This window comes from Rhinopithecus roxellana, chromosome 14, assembly GCF_007565055.1.
Source record: "Rhinopithecus roxellana isolate Shanxi Qingling chromosome 14, ASM756505v1, whole genome shotgun sequence".
Taxonomy (NCBI): domain Eukaryota; kingdom Metazoa; phylum Chordata; class Mammalia; order Primates; family Cercopithecidae; genus Rhinopithecus; species Rhinopithecus roxellana.
Genome location: NC_044562.1, coordinates 88,172,482 through 88,190,037, shown reverse-complemented (window position 1 = coordinate 88,190,037; position 17,556 = coordinate 88,172,482). Strand labels below are relative to the sequence as shown.

Here is a 17,556-nt window from a genome sequence, read left to right as displayed (position 1 = left end):
GATGGAGACCATCCTGGCTAACATGGTGAAACCCTGTCTCTACTAAAAAGCACAAAAAATTAACTGGGCGCGGTGGCAGGCGCCTATAGTCCCAGCTACTCGGGAGGCTGAGGCAGGAGAATGGCGTGAACCCGGGAGGCGGAGCTTGCAGTGAGCCGAGATTGCGCCACTACACTCCAGCCTGGGCAACAGAGTGAGGCTCCGTCTCAAAAAAAAAAAAAATAATAATTTAGTCAGTGGACTGGGAAAGGCAGGCCATCCTCAATCTGGGTGGGCACCATCTAATCAGCTGTCAGCACTGCCAGAATAAAAGCAGGCAAAACATGGAAAGACCAGACTGGTGTAGTCTTCTGGCCTCCACCTTTCTCTCATGCTGAATGCTTCCTGCCCTCAAACATCAGACTCCAAGTTCTTTAGCTTTGGGACTTGAATTGGCTTCCTTGCTTGCAGATAGTCTATTGCGGGACCTAACCTTGTGATCACTTGAGTCAATACTCCTTAATAAACTCCCCTTTATATATACATCTATCCTATTAGTTCTGTCTCTCTAGAGAAACATGACTAATACATGAACTAAAATAGTTCCTGTCCTTTTTTTTTCTTTTAAGAGATGGGGTCTTGCTATATTGCCCAGATTGGTATGCGGTGGTTATTTGTAGGCACAATCATAGCATGCTATGACCCTGAACTCCTGGGTTCAAAAGATCCTCCTGCCTCAGCCTCCCAAGTAACTGGGAACACAGGTACCCACCCCCACACCCAGCTAATTTTTGTATTTTTATTAGAGACAGCGTTTACCATGTTGGCCAGGCTGGTCTCGAACTCCTGACCTGAAGTGATCTGCCCTCTTTGGCCTCCCAAAGTGCTGGGATTACAGGCATGAGCCACTGTGCCTGGCCTTTTGGTTTCTTATGTGTAGGAGAGGATAAGTTTCTTCCTCAGAGTGTGCTGCAGCCAGACATAGTATTTCTCCTTGGCAGAAACTCTGCTGTTCCAATCATAAATGTGGCCATTGAGTTCAATGTGGAGATCCAGGAGTGGGCGTTTTCTGGAGAAAACAAGAAAGGCAAAATTTAATGCCATGCAAATATCAAAGAGAAGACAGATTGTCCTTAGGGCGAAATGAGCCAACAGATGTGAAAGTTATTTGAAACTGTTCCCTTCTAAAGGCACCACAAACTGCTTAGCAAATGATCCAAACTAACTTGCAGCACTCTGGCTTGGTGGCCACCATCCCCTCCCTCAAGGGGCTGCTGAGTTTCACTCTGGGAACATACCAGCCAGATGATAACCCACGTGGATCACCTATGCAAACAGGGATGGGCTCAAAAGGCCAGTAATACCACTGGCCCATGGACTATCTACGGCTGAGTGGCTCCTGCTCTAAACCCCGCTTCCTGCTGGGCCACCACTAAGGAGGCCAGGTAAAGAAGGCCATGAGATTTATTCCTGGGGTACACAGAGATACAGCCCAAAATGCATTTTGACAGGTGGCTCAGAAACATCATTCTAAATTGTAATTAGGGTGCAACTGAAAAAGGCCAGTTAATCTTATACTTGAGGTACATTGTGGCTTCATTCAGCTTAAACAGAAACCAGGACACTGATGCTTCTCTTAGATAAGTATTCTTGCCAATAAATATTTAAAAAAATATATAACAAAGCCTTCCAGATCTAAACAGTCAGATACCACTTTTCACCTATCAAATTGTCAAAACTTGGGGAAATACAAGAGCATGTGGTGTCAGGGAGAATTCAGGGACACAGCTACTCTCCCATAAAGCTGATATGACCATCCTATAGGACATCTAGTAAGATGCATCCGAGGCTTGAAAAATGCATGTCCTTTGACTCAGTAATTCCACTTCTGGGAATCGTCTCCCTAGAAAATAATTAAGGATAAGAACAAATACTAAGCTGCAAGGATGTTTCTTACTTTGTATGAAAGCAAACACTATGCAACAACTGAAGACTGATCAAGTAAATTAAGCTATGGCCATATTATGGGCTGTTGTACACACATTAAACTGATGCTGTAGAAATGTGACTACTGACATACAAAAATGTTTGTGATCTAGTGTTAAACAAACTAAAAGCAGGTTATAAAGTGGTGGCAGGCTGTGAGTGTCTTTTAGGCGATACACGGGCTAGAGGGGTGTGGGTCCTTGCCCTCTCCTTGTGTGCCTCATCGCTATGCCTTGAAAAATTGAGGAAATCAAAGACTTTCTGCTCACAGCCAGATGAAAGGATGACAAATCTGTCAAGATCAAGAAAAATAAGGATAATGTGAACTTTCAAGTTCGATGCAGCAGATAACTTCAGAGAAAGAGAAGGCAAAGAAACTGAAGCAGCCCTTGTCCCCTGCTTTAGCAGTAAAGGAGCTGAAATGAGCCAGACATGCTGATTTGAACTGTATTAAAATTTTTTAAATTAAAAATAAATAAATAATAGATGATGATTCCATCTGGGCTTACAAACATACTTCTGGGCTGGGTGCGGTGGCTCACGTCTATAATCCTAGCACTTTGGGAGGCCGAGGCAGGAGATCACTTGAGGTCAGGAGTTCAAGACCAGCCTGGTCAACATGGTGAAACCCCGTCTCTATTAAAAATACAAAAATTAGCAGAGCGTGGTGGTGCGCGCCTGTAGTCCCAGCTATTCAGAAGGCTGAGAGGGGAGAATTGCTTGAACCCAGGAGGTGGAAGTTGCAGTAAGCCGAGATGTGCCACTGTACTCCAGCCTGGGCGACAGAGCAAGACTTCACCTCAAAAAACAAACAAAAAAGATATACTTCTATATGACTGTGTGGGTATCAAATAAAAAAAGATCTGGAAGGTGGCCAGGTGTGGTGGCTCACGCCTGTAATCTCAGCACTTTGGGAGGCCGAGGTGTGTGGATCACTTGAGGCCAGGAGTTCCAGACCAGCTTGGCCAACATGATGAAAACCCTGTCTCTACTAAAAATACAAAAATTAGCCAGATGTGATGGCAGGTGCCTGTAATCCCAGCTACTCGGGAAGCTGAGGCAGGAGAATCACTGGAACCCAGGAGGCGGAGGTTGCAGTGAGCCAAGATCATGCCACTGCACTCCAGCCTGGGTAACAAGAGTGAAACTCTGTCTCAAAAAAAAAAAAAAATTAATTAAAAATAAAAATTTGTGGCCAGGCACAGTGGCTCACGCTTGTAATCCTAGCCCCTTGGGATGCCTTGGGATGCCGAGGCGGGCAGAACACCTGAGGTCAGGAGCTCAAGACTGGCCTGGTCAACACGGTGAAACCCAGTCTCTACTAAAAATACAAAAATTAGCCGGGGCGTCGTGGCACACGCCCGTAATCCCAGCTACTTGGGAGGGTGAGGCAGGAGAACTGCTTAAACCTGGGAGGCAGATGTTGCAGTGAGCCAAGATTGTGCCGCTGCACTCCAGCCTGGGCAAACAGCAAGACTCCATCTCAAAAAAAAAAAAAAAAAAAAAAAAAAAAAAAAAAAACTTGTTCTTTGTATTTATTTATTTATTTATTTATTTATTTATTTATTTATTTGAGACAAGGTCTCCAATACTGTACTCCAAGGCTGCAGTACAGTAGTACAATCACGACTCACTGCAGCCTCAAACTCCTGGGCTCGAGTGATCCTCCTACCTTAGCCTCCCAAGCAGTTGGGACTACAAGCGCACACCACTGCACCCAACTAATTTTTAATTTTTTTATAGAGTAAGTTCTTACTTTGTTGCCCAGGCTGAAAATTTCTTAATTTTGAAGAAAAGTATTCAAACTACAAACTAACTAACTACAAAGTATTTATAAATCGTGCCAGGTCTATACTGTAGTCCTAGGGCAACCCCAATGCAGGAGGGAAAATCTCTTTTCCTCCCAGAAGAGAAGGGCAGCAAACGTGGCACAGTGGTAATTCCTATCCTGTGGCACGAAAATAAGCAGGTGGTCCAGAACTGACCACCTCCTGGGGGCTCACCTTTCTTGTCTCAGTTTCTGGGAGAGGCACTGCAGGTACAGGGACGGTGAGCTGTAGGACCGCTCCAGCAGGGACACATCCGCAGTGCACAGGCTCCAGAAGAAGTCAGCTTCTCGGTGAACTGTGCTCAGCCCTCGCTGCTGAGCCTTGAATTCCACATTCTTCATTGCTGGCCCATCTACCTCCAAGAGGCTGCTGTCCTCCAGCTGGCCCTCTGACACTACATAGTTCTGAATAAAAAACACCTTTGGCTTCCCTGCTAGATAAGGGCATGAATCTCCCATGAACATCCTCCTGATGTGATGCAGGGGGAGTCCTGAGTGAGTCTGATCCACACCATACACGCTCTGGGAGCCTCCTCGGCTCACCAGGACACACACAAAGCTATCGTAGTCTCGGTGCTCGGGCATACAGGCAAATTGGCCAAGAATCTGGGATATACCATTCACGCTGAGATGCAAGAATTTCTGGACTTCATAGCCCAGGGAAGTGAAGGTGTCTTGAAGAAGCTCTGGGGAAAACACAAAACAAACATGGAAAACAACACTGGAGTGAGGAGAGCTCAAGAGGACTGGGTAGGAATCCTAGCCATGGTCTAATCTCCATTATGAAAAGCTTCTGCTTTTGTGTCATATTTTGACGGGCTCGAGTCCTGGGCAGTTGGAACAGAAACCATCTGAATCATGAAAGACATGACTTTAGGTCCCTAAATATGGTCTATACCCTGCTATACCACTGTTCCTGCCTGATGCCAGCCACAGGCAGACTGAGCCCACTCTAGTCCAGTCAAACCAAGGGGAGGACAAAACCTTTCTTTCTTCAACGATCTTCTTATTGAAATCCAGACCTAACAATCTTTCTCTCTTCTGAGTGGCTCACTCTGGGGGAAGCCTACCACCACATCATGAAAGTACTCAGGCAGTCCCTCAGAGAGTCCCACATGAAGAACAGGCTTCCCGCCAACAGCTAGCACCAACTTCCCAGTCATGTGAGTGACCACTTTAGAAGTGGATCCTCCAATCCCAATTAAGCATTCAGATGACCCAGCTGACAACTGACCACAACTTCACTAGACTCTGGGCCAGAACAGCCCCGCTAAGCTGCTCCTAAATTCCTCACCCACAGGTGAAGATATAATTAAATTAGTACTGTTGTTTTTAGCCACTAAATTTTGGAGTGATTTGTATACATTTTTAGGTAAATAATTCACTAGGTAAGTCCTTTGACCTTTCCTATCAGTAAAAGGAAAAGGTTTCTTACTTTTCTCCTTTGCTTGGCCCACAACTAAGGATTAAACAATGAATCATTAGCTGGGCTCAGTGGCTCACACCTGTAATCCCAGCACTTTGGGAGGCTGAGGCGGGCAGATTACCTGAGGTCAGGAGTTCAAGACCAGCCTGGCCAAAATGGCGAAACCCCGTCTCTACTAAAAATACAAAAATTAGTCAGGTGTAGTGGCACGCCCCTGTAGTCCTAGCTACTCAGGAGGCTGAGGCAGGAGAATCGCTTGAACCCGGGAGGTGGAGGTTGCAGTGAGACAACATTGCAACACTGCACTCCAGCCTGGGCAACAGAGTGAGACTCTGTCTCAAAAAAAAAAAAAAGAAAATGAATTATTGTATCATGTAATAATGAAGAGATACAAAGGAAGTGCTGATATTCCTAAGTCTATAATCAATCAGCATCATTAACAAGGAAATAGGAGACATGATTCACAGGTTGCAAATAACCCATTAAACAGTGAGGGCAGCCAGGCCCAGTGGCTCACGCCTGTAATCCTAGCACTCTGGGAGGCCGAGGCGGGCGGATCACCTGAGGTCAGGCGTTCGAGACCAGTCTGGTCAACATGGTGAAACCCTGTCTCTACTAAAAATACAAAAATTAGTCAGGCGTGGTGGTGCTCACCTATAATCCCAGCTACTTGGGAGGCTGAGACAGGAGAATCGCTTGAACCCAGGAGGCAGAGGTTGCAGTGAGTGAAGACTGCACCACTGTACTCCACCCTGGGCGACAGAGCAGGACTCCGTCTCTAATAATAATAATAATAAATAATAATAATAATAATAATAATAATAATAATGAGGGTAAATGCCTTCACAGGATCTCTGGGTAGCTGTTATCAGGACTGTAATTTTGTACAGCCTTTTTGAAGAGCAATTTGGGAGTATCATTAAATTTTAAATGTGTATGCGCTTTATAAAAAAAAGAAAACTCTCTGTGCGGTAGAAGAGGCCTGGACGCACTGTCCCCTAGTCATCTCCTCTGAGGGTGCAGGCGAGCTTCAATATCCAGTACTGAATCCAGGCTGAACAAGGAGAGAACCTGGACTAGGACTCCAGTTCCATCACTGCTATTCTATTCCAAAGGACTTACATGTCTCTAATCGTGGAGTATTTGCTCCTCCAGGAGGCAGAAGCAAACAGGGAAACACCAGACTCAAAGCTCTTTTGTTTACTTATCTCAAGATTGGTTCACATCCCTCAAAACCTCTCTTCACTGATAAATGTCCTTCCTTATCAAAGTCCTTGAAAGAAAGCTTCACCACGATCTCCCTTCCCATGCTGATATGTGAGGCTTGGACAGAACAAATGCTATACTGTGCCTTCCAGCTCTTTCCTTTATTTGTGCTCCCGGGAGGTTCTGGCTGGGGAAGCCCCTGTCACATGACCGTAAGCAGACAGTCGCGTGGTCCAGGGCAAAAGAGGAACCAGCCTTGCAATCACAAGATGTGGGTTTAAGTCCTAGTTCCTCCATCTCCTCTTACTAGGGTCTGCATCTTGCATGGTCTTGGAAGAGGACTGAGCTACAACAGCAGACAAGCTAGGAAGGGAATGGGAATCTGAGGTCTGGGGCAGAAATCCTTACCTAAAAGAACAGAATAAAAATGGCTAAAGCTGGAGGAAGCCAAAAACCATGCAGGTCCCAAATGCCAAAAAGAACAGCAGGTCTGAGCCTCAGACAAGACAGAGCATTGCTTAAATGTGTGGCAAGGCAGTCACTCCATAGGCCCAGCCTGAAGACATTACCACTGACATTTCCCATTAATGTCACAATTTTTCTCTGTGAGATGGTGAGGTGGAGTGGGAAGAGTTGTTAGCTGGCACTTGCAACTTTATTGAGCCAGCAAGAACAGGCATACAGCCCAGTCTGATGTACAGGATCAAAAAGGTAATGACAGTGTGACTTTGAGTCAGTTTGAGTCAGCCCCAGTTTATTCATCTATAAAACAGGATTAAAACGAATGCTTGGCCAGGTGCAGTGGCTCACACATATAATCCCAGCACTTTGGGAGGCTGAGGTGGGAGGACGGCTTGAGCTCAGGAGTTTGAGACGATCCTAGGAGTCACAGGGAAATCCCATCTCTACAAAAAATAAAAAATTAGCCAGGCATGGTAGTACATGTCTGTAGTCATCACAGCTACTCAGGAGGCTGAGGCAGGAGGAACGCTTGAGCAGGAGGTTCTTCAAAAGGTGACTGTGAGGGCAGGGTACGGTGGTTCATACCTATAGTCCCAGCACTTTGGGAGGCCAAGGTGGGTGGATCGCTTGAGCTGCGGAGTTCAAGACCAGCCTGGGCAACATGGCAAAACCCCATCTCTACCAAAAATACAAAAATTGGCCGGGCGTGGTGGCACACATCTGTGGTCCCAGCTACTTGGGAGGCTAAGGAGGATCACTGGAGCCCAGGAAGTAGAGGAGCCAAGATCACCCCACTGCACTCCAGCCTGGATGAAAGAGTGAGACTCTGTCTCAAAAAAAAGGTGACCGTGAGGATCCAATGAGATTTCTGTAAAGATGCTTTGCAAACTGTGTTTATTCAGATATAAGATATTGACTTTAAAGGAAACAAAGGAAGCCATTTCAAAATACAAATCACCAATCTTATGGTGTTGCGCATCTCTCATGGAATCTCTCTCTTAGGACCTGGAGGGAGGTCTCTATATTCTAAACTAAAATGGGCTCAGAGCAGACAAAGTCCATGTCCTATGTAGGCAGAACAGTAACTGTTTTGTCCTTGCACATAAATAGAGGAAGAAAAACTTGGGGGCTGGGTTTGGAAAATAAAACTTCAACAAACTACAGAAGTCCCACTTCTCCTTCTAGAACCCACCCTGGAAAACCCACACCCAACCCAGTCTGATCTCCAAAACTTCCAACGGTTCTTTAGAACTTCTTGAAATGATATGGGGGAGGTAGGTAGGGGAAAGGCGGGGGTTCTTCTGGCCTTGTAGTTAGTACAGGGTTGTTCATTCAAGGCCAGGGTCAGCACTACTCACAGGTTTGAGGACTTCACAGATAAACCAAAAAAAACAAAATACAGTAAAATATCATGACTTCGTTAATTTAGAATTTGTTTTGATCTAAATGAGGGTGCATTTATCTTGACAATTTCTATGAACAGGGCTTCATTAAATAAATGTATAAAATAAACGAGAATGAGGGAATGCTTCACCAGTTAATTTACAATCACTTACTGAGTACCTTTAATAAGCCCATGTTAACTGCTATATAGAGCACATGGGCAAAACACAAGATGGGCAAAACATTCTTAGTGAAAAAGGGAGTTCTGAGGTCAAATGTGTTTGGGAAATGCAAGGTGGACAAGGCTAAAACAGGTTTATTCGCAGGAAGAATTCTCAGAGCCTTCAATAGGTCAATATGCATTGCAAATATCTGGGGGGGGAGAGATTAGACAGCACTTCTCAAATTTACTTGACCAGAAAACTCTTGTTTTACAAAGTTCCCCTTATTGCCTACAGAAATACTTGGACAAGAGAATACATATCAAATATATGATGTACTTAAATCAAAGAGCTTGTTGGGGAAGCAAAGCTTACAAATGCACATAAAACAAAGATTACATGGTGGCTCATGACCATAATCCCGTGATTTGGGAGGCCAAGGCAGGAAGATCACTTGAAGCCAGGAGTTCAAGACTGCCCTGGGCAATAGAGCAAAAAACCCTGTCTCTACAAAAAACAAAAATAAGTTAGCCAGACATGTTAGCATGTGCCTGTAGTACCAGGGACTCGGGAGGCTGAAGTGGGAGGATTGCTTGAGCCCAGAAGTTTGAGACCAGTCTGGACAACATAGTGAAACCCTGTCTCTACAGAATATTATAAAAATCAGATGGATGTGGTGGTGCCTGTGTGTAGTTCCAGCTACTTGGGAGGGTGAGGTGAGAGGATCACTTGAGCCTGGGAGGTTAAGGCTGCAGTGAGCCGTGATTGTTCCACTGTGCTCCATTCTGGGTGATAGAGCAAGACCCTGTCTCAAAAAAGAAAAGGAAAGTACAGAAAAATGTTCAAGCTTTTCAGAAAGAGCAGGGTAGAAAAAAAAAATACTTCCTCTTGGCCAGGTGCGATGGCTCATCCCTGTAATCCCAGCACTTTGGAAGGCCAAGGCGGGCGGATCACATGAGGTCAGGAGTTCAAGACCAGCCTGGCCAGCATGGTGAAACCCTGTCTCTACAAAAATACAAAAATTAGCCGGGCATGATGGCGGGTGCCTGTAATCCCAACTACTCATGAGGCTGAGGTGGAGAATCGCTTGAACCAGGAAGACAGGTTACAGTGAGCCAAGATAACGCCATTGCACTCCTGCAGCCTGGGCAACAGAGCGAGACTCTGTCTCAAAATAAAAACAAAAACAAAAAAACTTCCTCTTAAAATTTGCAAACATCGTCTTTTATTTTTATTCAGGGGACTTAAAAACAACCAGAGCTTCAGGCCAAGCCGTAAAGCCCATCTGTCAGAGATGTGAGACGTTTGCTTCTATATTCCTAACAGAATTAAAAAGTACAGTGTTTAAAGATGACCCACCAGGGCCTAGCACAGATCCAGCTTTGCTATCACTGACACAGATGACACAACACCAAAGACTTATTTTTCAATTCTACCAAACTGAGATAATTAGCCCCCAAATCCCTAAGCATTTACTTCTGCCTCAAGAAAAGGTTACTGAACTCCATAAGGATTCTTCTCAAGAATCAACTACCAAAGAATAACCTTATTTCATGCACAACACAGCTCTGAGAACAGATTCCACCTCATTGCCTTAATATTTGCTTCACACAGGGCCAAGCATAGTGCTTTGCACATAGTAGGCCCTCAATAAACATTTACCGGACAAAGAAATAAAGCTATAAATACTTGGGAGACTTGCATGCTCTTTGGATAAAAGTCTGGTTTTTTGAGGACAGAAGGGAAGACAGGTAGAAGAGAGTCTGCTAAACTCTAAAGATAAAAAGGAATGGCTTTTATAAACACACTGACACTGGGAGCGCTTATTCCTTCATTCATTCACCCAACAAATATTTATTGAACACCTAGGTACCAGGGATTGTTCCAGGTACTGGAGACCCATAGTAAGAGAGATGGATAAACTCGCCCACCTTCATGGAAATTACATTGAGGCAAAGTAATTAAAAGCATAGGCTTTGGAGTCCAGCTTTTGATCCCAGCTCAATCAGTACTAGAGAAGGTAGGAGTGTAGTTCACTGCTCAGCTTCCTCACCTTGAAAAGAGAGAGAATAGGCCGGTCGCAGTGGCTCACGCCTATAATCCCAGCACTTTGGGAAGCTGAGGTGGGCGGATCACGAGGTCAGGAGATCAAGACCAGCCTGGCCAACATGGTGAAACCTTGTCTCTACTAAAAATACGAATTAGCCGGGCATGGTGGCGGGTGCCTGTAATCCCAGCTACTCAGGAGGCTGAGGCAGGAGAATCGCTTGAACCTGGGAGGCGGCAGTTGCGGTGAGCTGAGATCGCGCCATTGCACTCCAGCCTGGGCAACAGGAATGAAACTCCATCTTAAAAATAAATTTAAAAAAAAGAAAAAAGAAAAATTAGCTGGGTGTGGTGGCACATGCCTGTAATACCAGCTACTCAGGAGGCTGAGGGAGGAGAATCGCTTGAACTTGGGAGGGAGAGGTTGCAGTGAGCCGAGATTGCACCACTGAATTCCAGTCTGGCAACAGAGCAAGACTCCGTCTCAAAAAAAAAAAAGAAAAAGAAAAGAAGAGAACATAGAAAGAATATTCCTAGTAAATTAGTTCTAAGTAGAACAAAAAAAAATTGAATGGAGAGAACAGCACCTATATTATGGTATTATTTATGAGGATTAAGCACGAATCCATGTAAAACAATTAGCACAGTACCTGGCATGTAGTAGATTTTTAATAAATTATGTACTCTGAGCACAGCTATGCCCAGGTTAGTCCTATCGTGTTCCTGTTTGTTTCTTTCAGAGCCCTTATTTCGGCTGGCAATTATCTTACCCGCTTGTAGGACTCCTGCACTCCTCCCAAGTGTTCAAGGTTAACCAGGTGGCAAAGTTAACTAGACAGAAGAAATCCACATTACTCTAGATGAAGCCCCCTAACTGCGGATTAGATGAAAAGAGATGAAGGGTGCTGCACTAATAACAACCATTTTCAACCAAGGCAGGATTCTGGGCCTAGAATCTTCAGTGACAAATCACCAGGAGGGGAGGAGGAAAATGAAGAGCTGGAGGCCTAGAGAGATGGTGTGAGGAGAGGAGACTGTGCCTTTCCACTTCATAATAATTAATGTTCTCCTGCTGCTCTGAGTCTGTGCATGTAAGTGGATTCGTGACCTCTCAGCTGATGAAAACCATAGCACAAGAAGAATAAAAGTGTGCTGTCTTGTTTCTTACCTGCTAATTAGCCACCTGAGCCCAGGGGGGTTTATAAGAGGCCTCAAGCCCAATTATTGATTTTGTTCCCAGAGGCAGGGAAGGCTTGAGTCAAATCACCCTGATTCTCAGGGGAAAGGCAGCACTGAGCATCCAGGGTACCCTCTAATGGCCCAGGCCTACTCTTGTCCAGCAATATACCACCGATATGTTGAACTTTAAAGGACTACGTCCGCCCAGGAGGGACCTGCTGTCTAGAGTTGCCAGTCTGATTCTTGGAGCTCATATATAGACACATTGGCAGCCATGGGGCAGGAAACAGATGTACTAATGCAGTCAAGACCAATACCTACTCATACCTGCGGCCAAAAGCATGATGCCCCAGGCTCTGCCTCCAATTCTACCGTCCTCTTCCATCTTTCTCTCTTATCAGGTCTCTGCCCTCCTGTACTTTGTACTTAGATTCTCCTTTGCCAAGCCCATTCAGACTGTGACTGGTAGGAGTGTTGTGCTCAGCTTTCCACTTGAGTGTTTATCCAAGAAGTTGTCCCCTCTCAGGTTATGGCCTCCATTCCAGTGCACCACAGCCTATGGAGATGCATCCCACTCATGCATCCCCTTGGGCCTACAGCGGGCCTCAGTGCCCTGGTCTCTCACTTGTCTGAGATCAGATTCTATGTACCAAGTGCAAAGAGCCATGGTGAGCTCTTGCTTAGGTGGTTTATGGCTAGAATTAAACAAGCAAATGAGGAAATAATGCTAGTTGGCACCTAGTACAGGCTCATACTGTGCCAGGCACTATTCTAAGCCCTTTCCAAGTATGAACTCATTCATTCTGCCCAACCTTCCTGTGAGGTAGGTCCGTTATTAACTCACTTTACAAAAGAGAAACTGGGACTTAAGGAGGCCGAGAACTCAGCATTACAGGAAAAATAAAAATACAATTTAAATTAAAAAAAAATTAGAAGCCAGGCACGGTGGCACACGTCTGTAATCCCGGGAGGGATGTACTCGGGAGGCTGAGGCAGGAGAATTGCTTGAACCCAGGAGGAAGAGGTTGCAGTGAGCCAAGATCACACCACTGCACTCCAGTGTGGGCAACAAGAGTGAGACTCTCTCTCAAGAAAGAATAAAAAATAAAAAATAAATAAAGAGGCCAGGGACATTGCCCAAGGTCACAAGCCAGAACATGGCATAGCCATGATTCAAACCCACACTGTCATATTCCATTTCTCAACTCTGATCGTGCTCCTATAATGCAGAAAAATACGAATATACATTCAGCCCCTGCTCACAAGATGCCCACAACCCAGCAACAGAAGCAAGCACAGACACTGAGTTATAGCCAAAAAACTTGGTTTTTCAATTCACAGCAGGTCATGGCTTTTTTTTTTTTTATGATTCTCTTCACACAACAGATATGTGTACAACATCTGCTGATGAATGAAAAACACTGACTAAAACCAGAAGTACAGGACAATTACATAATCTCTTAAAACAGGAAGTGACTCATTAAGAAAATATTTTCTCATTCTCATATGGGTACTAATGGCTAAAAAGGAGAAGACACTTATCTTTCTCACATCTAACCAAAAATAAGACATGACCAAGCAGGATCATATCTGAAATCCTGGAAAATTTAGTCTTATATTTGACCTTCTCTTAGCCTCTCTTCCCATAAAACTCCCCATGGTAACATTTTAAGTGAGCCTAAAAGATAGTTCTGACTCATTTTAAGAGAATGTTGAGAAGCTCTAAAACTGGAAATATAATGATCGATCCTCTTAAGGAAGAGCTAAATAATTAAACAGAAAGTCATTCCACTTATCTATGCTCTTCTCATTCTCTTTTGATGCAGCACCAGTGATTCAGTTTGAGTCAGACATCCAACAACTGAGCAAAAGCAATGGTGACTCACAGATAGAAGAGACTGAGGCCAACAACCAAAGCAAAGGATAGCAGAACTGACACATTGCTCAGAAAATTTCCAAAGCTCTGTAAGTGAGCACACATTTATCATGTCTTTAATGTTCCCAGGAAAGTTTTTGTCATCTATCTAGGTGAAATGATGGGGCATGTGATAATATGTGAAGCCAGAATGCCTTCCATTAATATTAATGTATCTCTGGGTTCCAGGACTCCTCCCTGCTATAGCATCCAAATGAAAAGGCAAGACTGAAGCTCACTAACTACCGTAAATGATGTCTTTGTGTCAGAGACACTGTTACATGTTCCCCAAATCCATTTCATTTTCCTCCTGACACACAGCTAGACTAATTTCTCCATGTCTACTACAGTTAGATGGAGCCACATGACTGAGTTCTGACCAATCTAAGGAGGTGAAAATGATACATATTATCACTTTTAGGCCTGGTCCCTAAAATCACTTATGAGATCCTCCACACATTCTCTCTTCCCTTATTTGCTAGCCAGATACAAAGGACTCTGCAGAAAACTCAAGACCTCAGAAGATGATGGAGCCACTGAATGGCCACATGAACAAAGCCCCCCACCGCCCCCAGCCCGATCCACACTAGCCTGTGACATGAATGAGAAACAAGTCTCTGTTGTGTTGAACCACATATTCATTTTTCCTTTTCTTTTCTTTTTTTGAGACAGGGTCTTGCTCTATCACCCATGCTGGAGTGCTGTGGCACAATACTGACTCACTGCAGCCTTGACCTCCTTGGGTTCAAGTGATCCTCCTGCTTCAGCCTCCCGTGTAGCTGGGACTACAAGTGTGCACCACCACACCAGGTAATTTTTTTTTTTTTAAGACAGAATTTCACTGTCACCCATGATGGAGTGCAGTGGTGCAATCTTGGTTCACTGCAACCTCTGCTTCCCAGGTTCAAACAATTCTTCTGTCTCAGCCTCCCAAGTAGCTGGGACTACAGGCGTGCGCCACCATGCTCAGCTAATTTTTGTATTTTTAGTAGAGATGGGGTTTCACCATTTTGGCCAGGCTGGTCTTGAACTCCTGACCTCATGATCCACCCACGTCCACCTCCCAAAGTGCTGGGATTACAAGTGTGAGCCACCATGCCTGGTCCACACTAGCTAATTTTTAACTGGGCTCAAGCGATCCTCCCATCTCAGCCTCACAAAAGGCTGGAATTCCAGGCATGAGCAACCACACCCAGCCTGAAGCACAGATTCTTGAACTGGTCTGTCATGGCAACTGGTGCTCATCACTCTAATGAATATAGCTTGCCTGTGCCATGATCTCAATCTGAGGGCACCGGTTAATCTGTAGCTTCCACACCTACCTGTCTCATTGCCAATGCAATCGATTATCAGGCAGATTCCTAGGGGCTTGCTCTTCATCTTGTATCTCTCTTCAGGTATGCTCTGGAAAGGAAGGCAAGAATTGCTAAAGACTCTGGATATTGCTCTGTTTCTATGAGGTTCCACCATCTCTTCTTTTGGATTTCCTTTGACAGGTGAATCATTCAACAGACACAGCCTGAAGTTTCCCATTACGGCAAATGTTTCCCATTAATATCAAATTTTTCCTCTATTAGGGTAATGTGCTCAAGACAAATTATTTTATTTTTATTTAATTTTAATGAAAATCCCAGTCTCTTTATTGGCTTTGTGGAATAAAGATAATTTGAAAAACAGAGAAAACATGAGTCATTTGTCTCCACAGTAACCTGAAGTTATATAAGTGGTATCTTCCCAAGTACAAAGGGAGCCCTTCTATTGCTTCTGCTTACAAAGAAGTGTCAACCTAATAAAAAGGCAGAACAAGTCAAAGTTCAGGAAAGTATCACTGCTGACTTACATGTTCAGCAGTCACTGAGTTGAGACAAGGGGTACTTTGGAACTTCCCTGCATTCCAAAGTTCACTAATGCAATCCTCCCTTTAACAACTTTCTCTTTGTTATTCAGAGTTCCCTTGTATGGAAGTTCTCAGGAGAACAACACTCTCAGCCTCTCATTGTCTCAAAGAGTTCTTAATGGACAGATATTTTTAAAGAAGTCAGGGTTCTCCACAGCTATGTACATATAATACCAAATCAGACCATTTATTCTGTACCTGAGGCATAAAAGCTGCTGATTCCTGAATGGATGTCTTCACTGGTTCTTCTGAGGGATGAGAGAGAGAGATCATTTACAAAGCTGAAGGAGAGCTAAGTCCACCCCCACACTGGCTTAGTTTCTTTGTATCACAACTGTTCTCCCTTCCTATTTTCTTCAATTATCTCTTCTTTCCCCAGCTATACTTGGCCCTGAGGTTCCAACCTCACACTGAAGAAAGTGACATAAGAAAACACAAGTCCCAGTGCTACCAGGGGCTATCTGGAAAAGTTGCTTAAACAGCAAGTGAAGAAGGCTCTCCCCTACCTCACTCTAGGTGAGGAACAGTTGACTGGTGAGTTTTTAACTTGATAGGAGAATCTAATAACCTCACCACCCAACAATACTGATAGCTTTCCTGTATGTGCTGAAACTGTTGACAATACCTAAAGGGAACAGCCTTAGACAGTGCAGAGCAGGGAAAGCTTATATGTGTTTGCTAGCTATAAAACAGATGGCACTGTTTTCATAGTCCAGTGATACTGGGAGATCATAAAATAAAATGTCAATGGCAAGACAGTGACAATGAGGGCAGTGAGCCTGGCAAATGCAGATGAGCCTAAAGCTAATTTGCTAGAAAAAAATGACTTGATTAGGTCAGGGAGGTGAAGGAACGACCAGTTCTGAGCCAAGATTGTGCCACTGCACTCCAACCTGGGCAACATAGCGAGACTCTGTCTCCAAAAAAAAAATAAATAAATTTTAAAAAAAGATACACAGGATATATTAAGTGAAAAATGGATTGTTAAATAATATGTATACTATTGATTTTGTGTACTTAAAAATATCTATTTGTGTATATATACTTACACATGTATTAATATATGCTTAAATATAAAAGAATTAAGAGGTATAAAAATCAAACATTAATAGTAGCTATCTCTGATACTTGAAAGAGGAAATTTCACTTTCTATATATATATATATATATATATATTTTTTTTTTTTTTTTTTTGAGACGGAGTCTCGCTCTGTCGCCCAGGCTGGAGTCTGGAGTGCAGTGGCCGGATCTCAGCTCACTGCAAGCTCCGCCTCCCGGGTTCCTGCCATTCTCCTGCCTCAGCCTCCGGAGTAGCTGGGACTACAGGCGCCCGCCACCGCGCCCGGCTAGTTTTTTGTATTTTTTTAGTAGAGACGGGGTTTCACCGTATTAGCCAGGATGGTCTCGATCTCCTGACCTCGTGATCCGCCCGTCTCGGCCTCCCAAAGTGCTGGGATTACAGGCTTGAGCCACCGCGCCTGGCCCACTTTATATTTTTTGTATTTTAGCAATTATATATTAACAGAACAAACAAAGAAAACCCACAAAATAATCTATGTGATATATCTATCTCAGTTTAAGGCATTTAGCAAGAACTTACTAAATTGAAGTTATCACCATCCTCATCAAATTCAATGATGGCTGAATAGTTGAAATCTATTTGGAAGTCCAAATTAATATAAATATTTGGTTTGATTATTATTTATTTGGATGGAATCTCGCTCTGTCATCCAGGCTGGAGTGCAATGGCACGATCTCGGCTCACTACAATCTCTGCCTCCTGGGTTGAAGCGATTCTCCTGCCTCAGCCTCCTGAGTAGCTGGGATTACAGGTGCGTGCCACCACACCTGGTTAATTTTTATATTTTCAGTAGAGACAGGGTTTCACCATGTTGGTCAGGCTGGTCTCGAACTCCTGACCTCGTGATCCACCCACCTTGGCCTCCCAAAGTGTTGGGATTACAGGTGTTAGCCACCATGCCTGGCTGACTATTTTAAACCTCTATTAAATTAAGTCCAAGTTATTACAAAGCTTTTTTGGGGGGGATAGAGTCTTGCTCTGTCACCCAGGCTAGAGTGCAGTGGCAA

The 17,556-nt window shown here is 44.2% G+C and overlaps 1 protein-coding gene and 1 pseudogene across 3 annotated transcripts in view; one reads left to right on the top strand and one right to left on the bottom strand.

Annotated features, from left to right (window-relative positions):
- Positions 1 to 574: 574 nt before the first annotated feature.
- The window catches only part of CFLAR (CASP8 and FADD like apoptosis regulator), a 47,305-nt gene continuing 30,323 nt past the window's right edge, over positions 575 to 17,556 (bottom strand). For all 3 annotated transcript variants that reach the window (XM_010375493.2, XM_010375495.2, XM_010375494.2), the window contains exons 7-10: positions 15,667 to 15,716; positions 14,894 to 14,975; positions 3,969 to 4,479; positions 575 to 1,048 (exon numbers count right to left, since the gene is read on the bottom strand). In XM_010375493.2, coding sequence (XP_010373795.2) covers positions 910 to 1,048; positions 3,969 to 4,479; positions 14,894 to 14,975; positions 15,667 to 15,716 — 782 coding nt within the window. In that variant the 3' untranslated portion in view covers positions 575 to 909. The remainder of the gene's footprint in view (positions 1,049 to 3,968; positions 4,480 to 14,893; positions 14,976 to 15,666; positions 15,717 to 17,556) is intronic.
- On the top strand, positions 2,194 to 2,390 carry LOC104671858 (annotated as a pseudogene).